The sequence below is a fragment of the Brettanomyces bruxellensis genome, chromosome 7 (genome assembly GCF_011074885.1).
Source record: "Brettanomyces bruxellensis chromosome 7, complete sequence".
NCBI classification, from domain to species: Eukaryota; Fungi; Ascomycota; class Pichiomycetes; order Pichiales; family Pichiaceae; genus Brettanomyces; species Brettanomyces bruxellensis.
The window spans coordinates 1,526,036-1,542,192 of record NC_054688.1 but is presented as its reverse complement, the minus strand read 5'-3'; the positions used below and the strand labels follow the sequence as shown (position 1 = coordinate 1,542,192).

Here is a 16,157-nt window from a genome sequence, read left to right as displayed (position 1 = left end):
AATATCTGTCAATTACGCGCATATACAAGCAATTGAAGAGCATCTATACTTTCTGGATCAAATAAAGAGTCAATTGTCTATTCTGATCCTATCAGTTAGTGAAAAATACCATCCGTTCCTCAGATACAAGTTTGACACCTAATTCACGAACATGAGGTCTCAGTTCAAAGACGAGCATCCCTTTGGTAAGTTCCATATATAGCCGCCCGGAAGATTTATTTCAAGGTATCAAATTGTGATGTATCACAGATCTATTCTGTGTTTACCAATCATGCTTCTGTTGTTTGCCCTTCACTGAGCATTTCGCTCATCCGGCATCAGCCCTGTTAAAGTTTTCCCTTATCGCGCTTTCTTTTTTATTTTTGTTTTTATTGTTTTTTTTTATTTTATTTTATCATTTAGAATTACTCATACTAACTTTTAACCACAGAGAAGAGGAAGGCTGAATCGCTTCGAATTCGTACAAAATTCCAGGATAGGGTTCCTGTCATTTGTGAAAAAGTGGAAGAGTCGGATATTCCAGAAATTGACAAGAGAAAGTATCTTGTTCCATCCGACCTTACTGTGGGTCAGTTTGTCTATGTGATTAGACGCCGCATTCATCTTCCTTCCGAAAAAGCTATTTTCATATTTGTTAATGACATCCTTCCACCAACTGGAGCTCTGATGAGCCAGATATATGACCAGTACAAAGATGACGACGGATTTTTATACATCCTTTACAGCGGAGAAAACACGTTTGGAAATTCATTAGGTAACTAGGATACCGCTTCAAATTGCAGATTGAAGAGGGATATACTTTTAACTGCTGCTTAAAAGGGGCTATTTTATATTTATCCCCAGATTTTCGTTTCTTTTTCGATATCGGTATATTATTATGCAAAATTAACGGTTCAGGTACAAAATTGTGTTCGTTCACATTTGTGCATGTATACACGTATGTATGTATTTACAGATTCGAATATGTATAGGCAAGCGATGCCAAGTTTAAATATATGTCGGCGGTCGGGCGTGTATGCATGGAAGTTTCCATTATAGGAAGATACACCGATAGCCAAATATGTCCCGCATACTTCTGTTTAAATCTTTGCTGCAAGCTGTTTATCCAATACCACACGGAATTCCTGAGCATCTATTTTTCCATGGCATTCCCTCATGCACTGGCCAATTAGGAAGTTTATCTTGCTGCTTTTCCCCTTGTCAATGATATCATAAACGATATTCTGATTGTTCTTGAGCACTAAACTGCATATTTCTTCAACATGCGAGGCCTCGTCTCCACTCGTGGATTCTTTTTTCGAATTCATGTTGAATGCGTTCACAAGATCCAAAAGCGGCTTGTTGCGATCCCCAGAATTGTTTACCAGATGCATCAACAAGAGCTTTGCGTTTCTTTTCGTCAGTGTTTTATCAGCAACTAGGCTTAATAGAGTTGCAAACTGCCTTACAGGTAAAATATCGCTGGAAAAGTCCAGCTCTGATTTTGAAATGCATCCCAACAAATCGTGCACCACCCAGTTAATGGGGTTCTCGAGCTTTAAATGGCCAACAACCTCTGCATAAAGTTGCACGTAGTACTGAAGTAATTTGGGATTCGACATCAAAATGTTGACATCTCTCAACTTAAGCTCAAAGTTTTCCATTAAATCGTCCATCTGTTGCTCAATAGTAGGCGGCATTATGCTCTTTATACCCGCCAGCACATCTTCAGTATCTAAACGAATGGCAGGGAGCTCTGGATCCGGCATATATCTGTAATCAATGGCATCTTCTTTCGATCTAAGCCGATAAGTCTTCTTTCCATCCCAGCCTCTAGTTTCCACATCTGCCACCTTTTCTCCTCTTTCAATGACTTCACACTGCCGGGTGTACTCGTATCTGAGAGCGCTCACGATTGCTGGAGTTGTAGGAATGTTCTTGAGCTCAACCCTGGGATGTTCATCAACATTAACGTTGACATCAACACGAATTGCCCCTGTTTCCAACTCACCTGTACAAACGTCCAAATTCTGAAGCATTCTCGCATACTTCTTGATAAAGGAACGCACCTGCTCAATGCTGCTAAAGTCCGGCTTTGTCACCATTTCAATTAGTGGAATATTCGACCGGTTAAAGTCAATATCTGTAGTACCTTCCTCCAGCCGATATAGAGATCTTCCTGTATCTTGCTCAATTTGGATCTGTTCAATGCGGATTTTCCGGTCCTCTGGGAGCCCATCATACCTCCTTGTCAGTTTCACCCACCCGTCATTAGCCAATGCATGGTATCTCTGTGTTATTTGGTACCCCAAAGGTTGATCTCCGTAAAAATAATGCTTTCTGTCAAACCGTGATTCCGGGTGGACTTGGCAATTCATTGCAACTGCACACTTTAGAGCACAAAATAGAACCTCTGGATTCAACAAGGGCTGTGTTCCTGGTAAGCTGACATCAAAAAATGACACCTCAGAGTTCGGTTTTGTACTTAATAGTGATGTGTTGTTATGCGAAAGTGAAAAAAGCTTTCTTGCAGTTTTAAGCTGCGTGTGTATTTCAAGACCCACTTTGAGCTGATGTGACATCTTTAAGCTTAACTTTTCTACTCGTTCAATCGGGATTAACATAATTCAAGCAAAAGCATCCATCTCTATACATGAAGTGCGTGATTAACCTTATCATAAAATATGCTGAATTTTGGTTCAAAAAAAGACTTTGTACATCCTAACACCCCTTTGATCTCCGGCGCCAGCTCCTCGCACCCCATGCGCGGAATAGCGCAACATGGTTTTCGCCGTTTTTCCAATGATACAATCTGACAACAACCAAGAATATTCATATATAAGCCCACGGACTCGAGTTACGATGAACACGGTTGAAGGCACGGCATGTGCTTTATTCCAAAATCTTCATTCAGCACAATATCAGGTGGGAATAGATACGCTTTTCTACAAAACGGATACATATGTAAATTTTCAGGGTATAAAACTAATCCCACCGGGATGTCATCTTATCCACATAACAGATACTATAAACAGCTCTCGAGTTGGCAGATTTGTGAATGCAAAATCCGGAACGGTGATTCTCATAAGCCTGGAACACTCCAAGGATGCAATTGATAGTATATTCATCAAAATCGAGACGGTAGAACTTCAAAATGGAGTCCAGTATGGCATTACCGAAGAGATGTACGTCTCAAAAATGGCTAACTATCAGAGCGGTATCGAAGAATTTGGAATAGACCCTAAAAGCATCATGGATGGATTTGATTATCGTAAATATCTAAGTAATGATACAGGAAATGTGACTTCGGAAGATGCTACAACATTGGAGATCCGAAAATTAGATGAGGCAATCATGAAACGACGAAATACAAACGAAAGAGATCGTAAATACATGGATGATCTAACGACTGGCTTAAAGAGATTGAACGAGAATACATTGAAAATGAGCGTAATTGACATCAGTGATAAAAAAACATTAGTCAAGGCAGAAAGTAAAAATAAAATGGAGGATTACCTCGACAGAACATGGATAATAGAAAAGGAGTTTAACCAGGGAGTGACCTGTGACTTTATGCAGCGTTATTTGGCGGAGTTCAAATTCAGCTTTATTCTAGCAGCGATATTAAACAACCAGGGGGCTTATCAGCAGTGGAAAACACTATTGGATCTTTTTCTTCGAAGTGGGCGGCTCTTAAAGCAGCAAAAAAGCGAGAGCTATGAGTTTCTAAAGAATGTTAACATGCAACTTAAGATATTGCGCCGCCTCAGAAAGAAAGACGACTATCAAGAGGATGCGGATGATACTTTCAATGTTGACTTATCCGAACTTCAGGAGAGCTTTATGGAGTGCCTTTTAACTGTGGATGAGCTTGAGGACACCAAATTTCAATTTTTATTTGGCAGCATCGTCCAAATTCTCAATAGTAGTTTCGGTATGGAGATTTGTGACCGGTTGGACATGAGCGAATGATGTGTAAACAAGCATGAAAGTTTATGGAGACAGGAATAGTAATTATAAAAGGCAGGCTGCATGCGCCAGGCTGCGCTTATCGGAGTGCATAGCGCATGGTTGCGCAACTGCGCACCCGTGTGGTAGTTTGTTATTCATTTCTTTACACTTGTAACATCGTCCAAAAGTGTGTTCACCTTGCTATATAAGTCGACCAACTGCTTAGCAGAGAGATGATTAGCGTCATTCTCCGGGTCAACCACCTTCGTCTGTCCCAAAATCCATTCCTCTTTAAGTAATCTAGTCACTCCGAGAAGTTCTTCAGCTATACGAGTAATTGTCGATGCATTGGACTCAATTTGAAGAGATTCCACCGACTGCGTTTCATATTCTCTATCGTCGACTTGGGCAAGTTGGCATATTTCCTGAAATTTGGACAGTAAAAGTTCGATTTTGTTATCCAAGTCCGAAAGAAGCCGGGATGAGTTAAGCGCCATGTTTTGATTACTGAACAGAGGCAAATAATCAGTCGTGTGAGGCCAGGAGTGACGCAATGTGGGCGGATGAAAGGCTGTTGGTTTAATTGAGGAGAAGGTTCCGGAAGATGGGCAGTGAAATCACGGGAAAAAATAATATAATGATGTGTAGATTAAATAAGACACCCGCGGGCTTGAATAAGACGATGACTGCCGACTTTTTCCATGGGACAGAAAAAAAAATGCCGAAAAGTGTGTGGTGCACGGGTGTGTCGGAGTACGGAGGTTTGGGGAAGGAGATGGGGTAAGGCTGTGCAGGAAAGAAAAAAGTGAGAGTGAAATAAATAGAATAATGAGAAGGAGGAATTCGAGGCCAGAGCGGCAAAGAGTAGTAGAAAAAGCACGGTGGAGGAGTTTGAAGCCCACAAAAAGACCTTGCGGAGACAAGGGATGGGACAGGGAGGGAGGATAGAATAAATAGATAAATAGAAGGGATAAATAGATAAATAGATGGAATAAAAAGATTAATAGATAGATTAATAGGTGGAATAAATAGATTAATAGTTGGAGTAAATAGATCAAATGAATAGAAAGTAAATCAATTAAACAGATCAAATAAATAGAATAAGATAGTAAGATAAAATTAATAGTGACGATAGGACAAAATAATTAAGATAAAATAAGATAAATTGGAAATAAATTTCAAATACAGCCGGAAAACGTTAGTACGGAAAATCAGCGATGGAAAATTTTTTAGGCAGCGCATTAACAGGCATGATGGGATGATTTCCAGAAACGAAAACAATGTAGGCAGGACAAGTAGCATGAGTGAAAAATTGGCAAACACAGAGGGTGCGAAATGTGTCGGAGCAGTCGGGAAAATACAGTGCGAGTGAAAAAATGAATCGCAAGTACAATGGAAAAAAAAGCGAGGTGGGTGGCATGCCAAAAAAAGCGGCATGATTCCTCAGCGGAGATCCAAAGTGACCAAGCGGAACAATGGGCGGCTTGCTTTCCTCCGGCCCAAAAGCTCCGGGTGGTTCTGCCATGCCGATTCCACGGCTGAGGCCAGGTGTCTGCATTGGCCGGCAAGGTGGCCCGATCTTCCACCAGCTTCTTTGGTTGCAGGTGCGATTGATGGGCTGTTTTTTTTTTTTTTTTTTTTTTTTTTTTTTTCCTTGTATCCCGTCCTTGCTTTTTTTCTGCAGTATATATAAATCTTGTGAAATTCCAACCATCGATAACTTTGAGGACAAGGCCTTGCGTTTATCCCTTTGGCACTTTTCCTTTACCTTTTTCTCTTTTTCCTTCCTCTTCCTTCTTCTTCCTCCCTTTATTCAAGGACAGATTATTAATTTGCATCCACACAGTTCCACATTTAGTACAATATGACTCTCGACTTCCTTAAGAGAAAGACAGGTGTTATCGTCGGAGATGACGTTATCAACCTCTTCAAATACGCCCACCAGAAGGGTTTCGCCATCCCTGCCGTGAACGTCACCTCGTCCTCTACCGCAGTTGCCGCTTTGCAGGCCGCTAGAGACAACAACTCACCAATTATCCTGCAAACTTCGAACGGAGGTGCTGCTTTCTTTGCTGGTAAAGGTGTCAGCAACGAGAACCAGGCTGCTTCTATCGCCGGTGCCGTTGCAGCTGCCCACTACATCAGATCCATCGCCCCAACTTACGGAATTCCAGTCATCATGCACTCGGACCACTGTGCCAGAAAGTTGCTCCCATGGTTTGACGGTAGTTGAAGGCCGATGAGGAATACTTCGCCAAGCACGGCGAGCCTTTGTTCTCGTCGCACATGTTGGACTTGTCCGCTGAGAACGACGACTACAACATCTCGACCTGCGCCAAGTACTTCAAGAGAATGGCCAAGATGGACCAGTGGCTCGAGATGGAGATTGGTATCACCGGAGGTGAGGAGGACGGTGTCAACAACGAAAGTGCCGAGAAGGACGCTTTGTACACTTCTTCCGAGACTGTGTTCAGCGTCTACAAGGCTCTCTCGCCAATTTCTCCAAACTTCTCCATTGCCGCAGCTTTCGGTAACGTCCACGGTGTTTACAAGCCAGGTAACGTTGTCTTGAGACCAGAGCTTCTCGGTGAGCACCAGAAGTACGCCAAGAAGCAGTTGGGCACCTCTGAGGACAAGCCTTTGTTCTTGGTGTTCCACGGTGGTTCCGGTTCTACCAACGACGAGTACAGAAAGGCCATCAGCCTCGGAATCGTCAAGGTTAACATCGATACCGATACCCAGTGGGCTTACTTGACTGGTGTCAGAGACTACGTCTTGAAGTACCAGGCCTACCTTGCTCACCAGGTCGGAAACCCAGAGGGTGACGATCTTCCAAACAAGAAGTACTACGATCCAAGAAGATGGGTCAGAGAGGGTGAGAAGACCATGTACAACAGAATCGACGAGCTTTTGGGAATCTTCTCTACCAAGGGACAGTTGGGTAACTAAGTTGTTTCTTGATCTTACGAATCTAGCTTTATATATGATCCGAATGTGATTTCATGTTAAGGGATGTGTAGTATGTAGTGTGTGTTAGTTACTTTTTAGTACTATTACTCAATTCTTTCTTTCTACTGGTACCACTTTCTTCTTATTACTTGGTTTTTTGTGCTATCGATTACTACTTAGTACTTAGTTCCTTCCTACTTGCTTCTTATAATCCTACGTCTCTGAACGATGTATTCATACATTATGAGAAGCATACTTTGTCATATCTATTGATTGTACATTTACGTAGACTACAGTTACTTCCTGGCCTCCATTTCATTTCCACCAACTCATTTCTCTCTCTATCTTCCCACTCATGTCCCAGATTCCATCTCATTTTACTTCCATTGTCCCACTATTCGGCATCGCATTTTCCACCTGTATATCTTGCCCAATACTGCAGCTGTTGCCACCCAAATCAACCCTTGCTTTTTCACCACCACCTTCTACCCATTTCCTTCCCCTTATGCCGATTCCATACTCCCAGTCCCTGCTCCACCGCCAGCATGCCAAATCTGCTTTATGCGTTTCTGCGTCATTAAATGCGGCCCCCGCATATAAATGGACGTCTGATGCCATTTATGCTGAGATGCTCTCTCCTGTCCCGCGAAATAATTTTTTTTCTTCACCCGAGGTCATTGCAATGCGCATTATTGGGCAATGAACAATTCCTCGAGCCAACTTTCCCCCTTCCCCCTTTTCTCAAACACGAATTGGTGAATTTTTCTTCCCCCCCCCCCCCCTCTTGTGTTTTGTGAAGTTTTTCATTTCGTCCCCAAATCCAAAGTTGGGGCTAAAAGAAATTTGTGTGCGAGCGAGAAATAATTTTCCCTTCTCCCTGTGCTAAACATCGGATATAGTTTCTTTCCTTTAAACTTGGATTCTACCTTTTTCCTGAACTTCCTATTGCCCACACAGTATAGACAACAGACTTTACATAGTGAGAAGCAGCACCTGATACACAGATTAGCACGTTTTGGTTATAAACTGGGCCTAGTTTTTTTTTTTTATTCATCACTTGCTGAAAGAAAAAACACACTTCGCCATCGAAATTTCCAACTTTATAAAGCAAATGGCGGAAACAGTCGACAGTACGAAGCCGGCAGTCGGCAGCAAGACGCATACAGATGCTCAGAACAAGAGCAGTTTGTCCGGCAGTAGTCGGCAAGCCCAACATCAAGATAATACAAGCGGAAAGGGCGAGCAGCAAAGCCACCAATCACAGCAAATACAGGAATCCCAGGCACAGCAGCAGCAGCAGGCACACCGCCACACGCACCAGCATCAGCCACACAGGGTTGGCCGCCGGTATCGCGGCAGGTCGTCCAATTTCGACGAGTCGGACAATTCCAGCTCGTCTTCCCGATACAGAAGTTCCGCAACAAGTAGCAGCGGTGCTTTGAAGCTCTCGGCGGAGCTCCGGAAAAAATTCGAAACACTTACTGAACTTTTCCCCGAGTGGACCGTCGCAGATTTCGCGTCGATTCAGGACGAAATTGCAGGCCAGGACATTTCGGAAATTTCCGAGGGAATATTGACTGGCACAATACACAAGTGGGCGCCAGTCATTAGCCGCGAGGAAAAGAAGCGTGAATTGCGCGAGCAGCGCGAGTTGCGCGAGATGCGTGAACAGCGCACCCGCTCCTCTTACCGCGGCTATCAGGGCGGCGATTCCCGCGACCAGCCCCGCACCAAGGGCGGCCGCAGGGGATTTCAGCGCCAGAAACCCGCAGCCGCAAGCGCAGGCGCAAATTCAACCGCAACCGCATCCGCAGCCGTAGCCGCAACCGCAACGCCGGCCGCTACAGTGCCAGCTGCAAGCGCGGCAGATGCACGCCCGCGCAGGCCAAGAAACACGCCTGCCACCCAGGCCGCCATACCAAAGAAGGGTTCGTCCTGGGCCAGCGCACTTGCACAGAGCGAGGCCGCAAAGCCAAAGGCAGACGTGAAGCCGGAGGCGCCAGCGCAGGAGAAGGCCTCTAATGGCGAGCAGAAGCCAAAGGAGAGTGCACCGAAGGAGAGTGCATCCGCCAAGACGGAGCCTACGCCAACGCAAGCGCCGGTGCACCGCGCACACGCAAAGGCCGCCGCAAAGCCAAAGGCTGCGGCCTCGAAGCCGCAGGGAATGACGTGGGCGGCAGCGCTTGCGCCAAAGAAAAAGGTTGTGAAAAAGAACATGGTGAAGCCAGTTGAGAAGCCAGCAGTTAAGAAGGAGGAAGTGGCAAAGGAGGAAGTGGCAAAGGAGGCTGCGCCAGAGGAGGCTGCGCAAGCGGAAGTGGTGGAGGATGAGGGTGCGCCAGTGGTGAAGAAGGAAGCCGCAAAGAGCGCAGACGCGGAAAAACAAGAAGAACCGGAAAAAGAACCAGAAGAGGAACCAGAAGAGGAGCCGGAAGAGGAACCAGAAGAGGAGCCGGAAAAACAAGAGAAACAAGAAAAACAAGAAAAGCCGGAAAAAGAAGAGGAGCAAGAGCAGGCAGCGCCAGCGCCACAGGCGCAAAGGAAGCCGGTGCGTATTGCGCGCCGCAAGCAGCAGCCGGTTGTTCTGCCTGCGGGCACAGAGCAGGTTGGCACACTTGATGGGATCTCGTTTGGATCCTTGAGTTTGCAGGATAAAGCGGAGAAGAGTGTGAGTGCGCAGCAGCCGCAGGAGCGCATAGAGCCGCAGGAAGCGCAGCCAGCGCAGCAAGCGCAGCCGGTGCAGCAAGCGCAGAATGTGCAGACTGCACAGCCAGCTCCACAGCAGCAGGTGCAGGCATCGCAGGCGCAGCCACAAGCACAAGCACAAGTGCAGCCGCTAGCCAGCGCGGAGTACAACCGCGTGGCAGCCGCTTCCGCAGCATCGCCAGCCGCAGTCGGCAGTGCAAGCGCTCTTCCAAACAATGGAATGATGGGCATGCCAGCTTCGTACTTCCCATACTTCAACTATTATATGCCGTACTACCAGCAGCAGACACCTGCCGCTAATCAGTATTACATGAATTATCAGAACAGCCAGGCGCAGCAAGCGGCTTTTGGTACGGGATTCCAGAATAAATTCTACGGAAACCAGTACCAGCAGGCGGGCAGTGCAGCGCAGGCGGGTGCCGGTGTGTCACCTTCGCAGCAAGGTGCACAAGCGCAGCCGCAGCAGCAAGCGCAGCAGAGTGTTCAGGCGGCTGGGTCGCCAGCGCAGGGCAAGGTGAGCGCACAGCAGTACGGCCAGCGCTACGACCAGCAGGTGCAACAGCAGTTCCCTCAGCAGCAGTACGCGCAACAGTATGCGCAGCAGTACCAGCAGTACCAACAGCAGTACATCCAGCAGTACCAGCGGCAGCAGCAGGCCCAGGCGCAGGCGCAACAGAGCGCAGCGCAGGCCCAGCAGTCTGGCGCAGCCGCACAGCAGCAGCAGCCTACCGCACAGCAACAGGCCCAGGCCCAGGCGCAACAGCAGGCGCAGCAGCAGGCGCAAGCGCAACAGAGTGCAGCGCAGGCCAGTGGCGCCAGTGGCGCCGCCCAACCGCAGACCCAGCAGCTTCCCGGATTCGGATCCGCGCAGGCCTCCTCGGCGCAAAATGCCTATGGCTACTACCAAAACCAGTACCAGCAGTATCCGGCATCAAACGATTATGCCGTGAACCGTGACTGGTTCTGATTTTGGCAACTGTATATACTTTCTGTCTACTGTTGTAGGTGTTAGGTAATCTCAATGTATGCTTTCTAGAGCTCTAGGTGTTAGGATGTAGTGCGTGCAAGTGGCAATGTAGAGAAGTGGGATGTTTCCATCTGTTCTATGTGCTTTAATGGTATCCCATCTAACCTTTCTTGACACTAGGCGTACGGAATTTTTTGAAGTGCTGCACCGCCACACTTTTGCACAGCCCTCACGGAGATAAGGGGGCCTGAGAAAGTGGAATGAAAGAGGTGGAAGCTGAACATAAAAGCGCGAGGAAGGTATTTTTCAGTTTTGTTTACTGCAGTGGTTTCTGTGATTTTGACTAGTGAGATGTTTGTGATTTTGCTGATCTTTAGTATACTTTCTACTTTCTTGCTTACTTTTCTTTCCTTTCTGACTTTACTCTGACTTTATTCACTTTACTCACTTTACTCACTTTACTCACTTTACTCACTTTACTCACTTTACTCACTTTACTCACTTTACTCACTTTACTCACTTTACTCACTTTACTCACTTTACTCACTTTACTCACTTTACTCACTTTACTCACTTTACTCACTTTACTCGTTACTAGACTGCTTACCACATTTCTTGATCTCTCTAATATGTACTATATGAATATACTGCGATCTCTGTAATTCCTCATCTATTCTTTTCTTCTTATTCAATCCTCCTGTCCAAATTCATCTTCCTCTCTTAAATTCTTCCCTTAAATTCTTATCCCTCTAATTCCCAATCATTCTATTTTTTCTTCCCTCAATTTCTCTCCAAAACTTTTCTTGCCATAATATTTCGCAACCGCATACAAATGTCTACACCATACTTCCTATCTCCCTCCTCATATTATTTCCCTAGCTTACTTTTTTCCGCTCTCTATAAAAATAGTACACTCACAAAACTTGCCATCAGTTACAAGTTTCGGGTTTCATGAAAAATTATCAGTGTCTAATTTCGCAACATTCACATCCAGCATGGCCTCTTCTATTGTTAGCAACCCAGTCATATTCTTATTGTCACTCTCTCCAAGGCCCAGGCCCTTAGTAATTCTTGTTTTGCCATCTGTGTCCGCTTGCTAAGGCCATGTTCTCTAGCTTTAATTGGCTATCTCTTTCAGGGCACGGGTGTGCCTCGCTCGCATTTATTTATTTCCACCAAAATTTTCGACCTTTTTTTTTCTGCGTTTTGGGAAACGGCGCGAAACGGGGCGAGCGGGTCCTTGCATATGCACTATTTGGCATGGTCAACCTCGCCTACTCGAATACCTAGCAAATGCCCAGCAAACGCCTAGGTGATCGGTAAACGCCAGCTATCTGAAAAAGCTCACTTTACACTCACTGTTTTTTCCCGCTTTAGTAAATCTGCCCCCTTTATCTGTCCCAAATGTTTTTTTTTTATTATTGCCTCACATTTTCTTAATTACCAGCACTTTCGTGCATCCTTGCCATTTAAAGCCATCCACCTCGATCAATTTCTCTTTTTCACAATCAATTAATTTATTTCTTTTTCTATTACCATGCCATGTCTCTGTTATTATTCTTTTTGCTTTGCTTTTTGCTTCACTTTTTCATATCTTTGTTCATTTCCTTGTTCATTTCCTTGTCTATTTCCTTGTCTATTACTTTTTCATCCCTCCCACTTATTTTTATTTGTTGCCACCTTCCATCTTTTATTTTTTCTGCCTGACCATATTTCCCACTAATTCGCTTTCTCTCGCAATTTTTTTTTGCACTGTTTCATTTCATATCACTTGTTTTTTTTTGTTTACTGCCTACTCCCCACCTCCTCTTTAACAAAAAATTAAACACAAGTAATTTTTTTCTCTATGTTTTTTTCCTCCCATCTCCACTATATTTAATCCCTGCTTAATTACTCTCTCTCACTTTCCCCTGCTCACTATATTTTTCCCTATTCCTCACTCTTCCTTTTTTCTTCTCTCCTACAACTTTTTTAATCTTTTTCCCTCTTTTCTTTCCTCTTTCTCTACTATCACCTATAAATTATACATCAAAATGGGAAGAAAAGGAACCAGAAAGAAGAAAGACCCAAACGCTCCAAAGAGATCGTTGTCTGCTTACATGTTCTTCGCCAATGAGCAGAGAGATATTGTTAGAGCAGAAAATCCAGGTATTGCTTTCGGTCAAATTGGAAAGATCTTGGGTGAGAAGTGGAAGGCTCTTGACAAGAAGGGCAGAGAGCCTTACGATGCCAAGGCTGCTGCTGACAAGAAGAGATACGAGCTTGAGAAGGCTGAGTACTTGAAGACTAAGAGTGCTGCTGCAGAGTAAATTTGAAAAAGCACTCTTTCCTGTTTTCTTGCTTTTTTATTCTACATTGGCAGCATGACTGGATCCCTCTCTAGTTAGTTCGAGTCGCCCGTTGTTGTGCAAGCTGATTTTTGCACCTGCTTGTTCCCAGCAACAGGCACACGGCCCATTTCTTTATTATTGTTGTTATTGTTATCTTTTCCCGGCCAGCTGGACACCCTAGCTCGCTTTGGGTTGTATATTAGTGGTTATATAAGTTTCTGCAATTGAATTATTATCACTCTTTTCCTATCAGTACAGCTTTCTTTTATATTTTTGCTTCTTTTCGACTAAGCTAGTTTCGGTATACATTTCAAGGAGTTGAGACACAAAAATTTGCGTTTAAGGTAAATGAAATAAAACAGACGGATGGTGGGGTTTCTTGGCAAATGACAGCCAATTGGCCTCGTATTCAGCCAATCATGTTATCTTGTTTCTTTCGGCGTAAAATGGTTGCCGTCTTCTTCGTTTTGTGCACGATATGTTTTGTCTTGGCTTTCTTGCTGTTTTCTCCACTTTTTTTTGTTTACCTCGAATTTTTCATCGATTTACGCGTTTTTCTGTTTTTCCTTTTTTTCTTTGCATTTTCTCGTTTTGCTTATTACTCTTTTCGTCCACCACGCTAAGCGCCGGTATTATAGTTATAAATAAGTGCATTTGTGTTTAGATATCGCATTTGCAGAAAGCGCCTCCCTGGCACAATGATGTCACTAGGCCATAAAAGAGACGTCCTGAGCGTAGAAGCAGCAGGAAGTGGGCTTTTCAGAGTCGAAAATGCAACATCCAAAAAAAAAAGGATTATGTAAGAGTAAAGGTTGGGTTTTGTGTGCAATAGCAAAATACTAGCAAAATATTCTATATAGGCTAAAAGGATGCCGCAACTCGGCCGAAATGCACAATCCGGTATGCTCACTGCTCAGCCCGGGTCAAAACGGCAACACTTTCAACATGGTAAGTCTGTGGGAAGAAGTCAAAACCCCGAATGGACTCTATGTGGTATTTTGAGCCGTTTTTCGTGTCTGTGAGAAACATTTGGACATCCCTGGCCTGGGAATGGACGTTACACGACACGTAGACAATCCTTCTAGGCTCGAAGCTGCTCAACTGGTCCAAGAAAACCTTATCGCAGCCCTTTCTCGGTGGGTCTAGAATAACCGAAGTGTGATCTTTGGGAAAATCAATGCTCTCAAAAAGCTTTTCAGCCTTACCAACGATGAATTTGCAGTTGTCGATATGGTTGAGCTCGGCGTTCTTGCGGGCAAAGTCGATCGACTGCGGCTGAATCTCCACACCAAGACTTTGCTTCACACTTTTGGCACTAGCGATGGAAAAAAGACCAGATCCACAATATGCATCCACAAGATAACTGCTGTCCTTGCCGCCTAGATCAAGTTTCCCCTGCACGTACTCCAACACTTTGGGGAGGATTGAGTTGTTGTTCTGGAAGAACTCGTTTGCCAGAAAAGTGAAGTGCAACCCGTCCACATATTCGTTAACGGTGGCTTTATGTCTTGTCACACACGTTTTGACGAATTTCTCACCGCCAACCTCGCAGTCCATGGTGCTTGTTTTGCCCGTTTGAATGTCCACGGAACCCTCAGCGGTCTCTTTGGCCGACTCCGGGATTGTGTTCTCCCTCAAAAGAAGAGTAGCGCCTTTTTTCGTAATCTGGCCCTCAGTCTCGAACTTCTTCCGCAAACGGCTCCGTTCATCCTTCATACCTTGCCGGACAATCGGCGTGCCAATGATGCAGTCTTCAATGTCGATGACCCGGCTGTTTTCCGCCGGCTTGCCGTTCCATTCCGGCCTTCCTTTTGCCTCATATCCAATTCTTGGCATTCTGGGAGGAACAGCAATTACATCCTTCAGATCGTAGTGTGGGGTGAGCTTTGTTCTGTATCCCATAAGCAGCGGACTGCCCACCGTCTCACAGATCTTACCGGCTATATCCTCTTTTTCCTGAACCTCTTTACTCGTGAGAAACATGTAGGCGTTCTCGATTGTTCTTTTTTTCAGCTTGAGCTGGTCCACGTACCCTAAATGCTGCAATTGGCATCCTGAACAGAGCCCAAAGTACTTGCAGGGGATCTTTTCGTTTGCAAGCCGCAGCTCTGACGCCTCCTGAACCTCCAAAAGGTCTGCTGTGATAAATCCTGCTCCGTTGATGATCTTTCGATGCTCTCTTAGCTTTAACTTCACTGTGTCTCCCGGTAACCCGAATGGAATCACGCAAACAAGGTTTTTCCGCTCGCCCTCAGCCTCCTCACTCCTCTCGATCACAGCTAGCCCGTCCCCACGCAGATCAACCGCCTTTATCTTCACTCCCTCAACAATCTGATCTTCGAACCGCCAGTTTTTCGTCCCGTCGTTTAATATGAGACTATCGGCCGAAACTCCCTCCTCTTTCAACAGTCTCGGAATCGTGAACTTCGTTAGTATGCCCTCTGCAGTCGTTGGGTCTGGATCCTGCTTTGCCTGCTGCTTTTTCATCTTTCTTTTATTCCATCTGCCGCCTCTTCTTCCTCCATGTCTTTTCTTTCTTGGCTCTGCACTTTCTCCCCCTATATTACCGCTACCTGTATCCGGCTTTCTCTTGAGCGATGTCGTGGACACACCGCCAGATGCTTCTGCTATACTGCTGCTCATTCTATTTGTAAAAAATGTTGCAATACTGCTTCTAGTTGTCAATTTTGTACTGGTGAACCTAACAATCGCTTTAGACACTGATAAAAATGCACTACTGAGCATCTAACCTCCAGAATTTCGGAATTGCAAGTGTTAAGCTCTTGTGAACGCCTTCTAGACCGTCTATATGATCTGATAACAAACAAATTCAGCTTAATACGGACCTATAGAGTACGTGCAGTGTGTCCGAAAGAACAAAAAGATGGAAGTTTTAAATCACATCTGATGAAAAATAAAATGGAATAAAAATTTTTCAATCAGCCGTTTCTCGCATTGTTGCCTGATTGAGCGAATCCTTAGCTGATATGACCAATCTGCTGATTATCACTGGCTGGGATGCGGGGCAATCCTTTTTTTTTGTTTTTTGAAAGAATTTTCTAAAGAAAAGGGCATTTCAAAGTGCAAAATGTGCTATGTTAGCCATAAATGTATGTGTATGTAAAATAAGTACGTAGCTGTATCCTATGTGAAGGTGTGTTAGTCTGTTAGTTAAGTTGAGGAAGTGGGGTCAAATTTTGCTGAGGAAGAAGTTATTACTTGCTACTATAATAATTCATATATACCACGTTCTCTTAGGTTTTTTTAAATATGCATGT

At 44.8% G+C, this 16,157-nt stretch overlaps 8 protein-coding genes across 8 annotated transcripts; 5 read left to right on the top strand and 3 right to left on the bottom strand.

Annotated features, from left to right (window-relative positions):
* Window positions 1–151: 151 nt before the first annotated feature.
* On the top strand, window positions 152–762 carry ATG8 (ubiquitin-like protein atg8; the record flags this gene model as incomplete). The annotated part of the gene is made up of 2 exons (XM_041283622.1): window positions 152–185; window positions 431–762. 2 exons carry the CDS (start codon window positions 152–154, stop codon window positions 760–762), a joined length of 366 nt encoding a protein of 121 aa, XP_041136974.1.
* Window positions 763–1,079: 317 nt separating this feature from the next.
* BRETT_005138 (uncharacterized protein) lies at window positions 1,080–2,561 on the bottom strand (the record flags this gene model as incomplete). Its single annotated transcript, XM_041283621.1, has 1 exon — window positions 1,080–2,561. One exon carries the CDS (start codon window positions 2,559–2,561, stop codon window positions 1,080–1,082), a length of 1,482 nt encoding a protein of 493 aa, XP_041136973.1.
* Window positions 2,562–2,841: 280 nt separating this feature from the next.
* BRETT_005137 (uncharacterized protein) lies at window positions 2,842–3,951 on the top strand (the record flags this gene model as incomplete). Its single annotated transcript, XM_041283620.1, has 1 exon — window positions 2,842–3,951. The coding sequence occupies one exon, from the start codon at window positions 2,842–2,844 to the stop codon at window positions 3,949–3,951; it is 1,110 nt and encodes a 369-aa protein (XP_041136972.1).
* A 134-nt stretch (window positions 3,952–4,085) lies between these two features.
* On the bottom strand, window positions 4,086–4,427 carry BRETT_005136 (uncharacterized protein; the record flags this gene model as incomplete). Its single annotated transcript, XM_041283619.1, has 1 exon — window positions 4,086–4,427. The coding sequence occupies one exon, from the start codon at window positions 4,425–4,427 to the stop codon at window positions 4,086–4,088; it is 342 nt and encodes a 113-aa protein (XP_041136971.1).
* Window positions 4,428–5,405: 978 nt separating this feature from the next.
* Window positions 5,406–6,879, top strand: FBA1 (Fructose-bisphosphate aldolase 1; the record flags this gene model as incomplete). The annotated part of the gene is made up of 3 exons (XM_041283618.1): window positions 5,406–5,534; window positions 5,789–6,103; window positions 6,160–6,879. 3 exons carry the CDS (start codon window positions 5,406–5,408, stop codon window positions 6,877–6,879), a joined length of 1,164 nt encoding a protein of 387 aa, XP_041136970.1.
* Window positions 6,880–7,990: 1,111 nt separating this feature from the next.
* BRETT_005134 (uncharacterized protein) lies at window positions 7,991–10,549 on the top strand (the record flags this gene model as incomplete). Its single annotated transcript, XM_041283617.1, has 1 exon — window positions 7,991–10,549. The coding sequence occupies one exon, from the start codon at window positions 7,991–7,993 to the stop codon at window positions 10,547–10,549; it is 2,559 nt and encodes an 852-aa protein (XP_041136969.1).
* Window positions 10,550–12,582: 2,033 nt separating this feature from the next.
* On the top strand, window positions 12,583–12,858 carry NHP6 (Non-histone chromosomal protein 6; the record flags this gene model as incomplete). The annotated part of the gene is made up of 1 exon (XM_041283616.1): window positions 12,583–12,858. One exon carries the CDS (start codon window positions 12,583–12,585, stop codon window positions 12,856–12,858), a length of 276 nt encoding a protein of 91 aa, XP_041136968.1.
* Window positions 12,859–13,785: 927 nt separating this feature from the next.
* On the bottom strand, window positions 13,786–15,522 carry BRETT_005132 (uncharacterized protein; the record flags this gene model as incomplete). Its single annotated transcript, XM_041283615.1, has 1 exon — window positions 13,786–15,522. The coding sequence occupies one exon, from the start codon at window positions 15,520–15,522 to the stop codon at window positions 13,786–13,788; it is 1,737 nt and encodes a 578-aa protein (XP_041136967.1).
* Window positions 15,523–16,157: the final 635 nt, after the last annotated feature.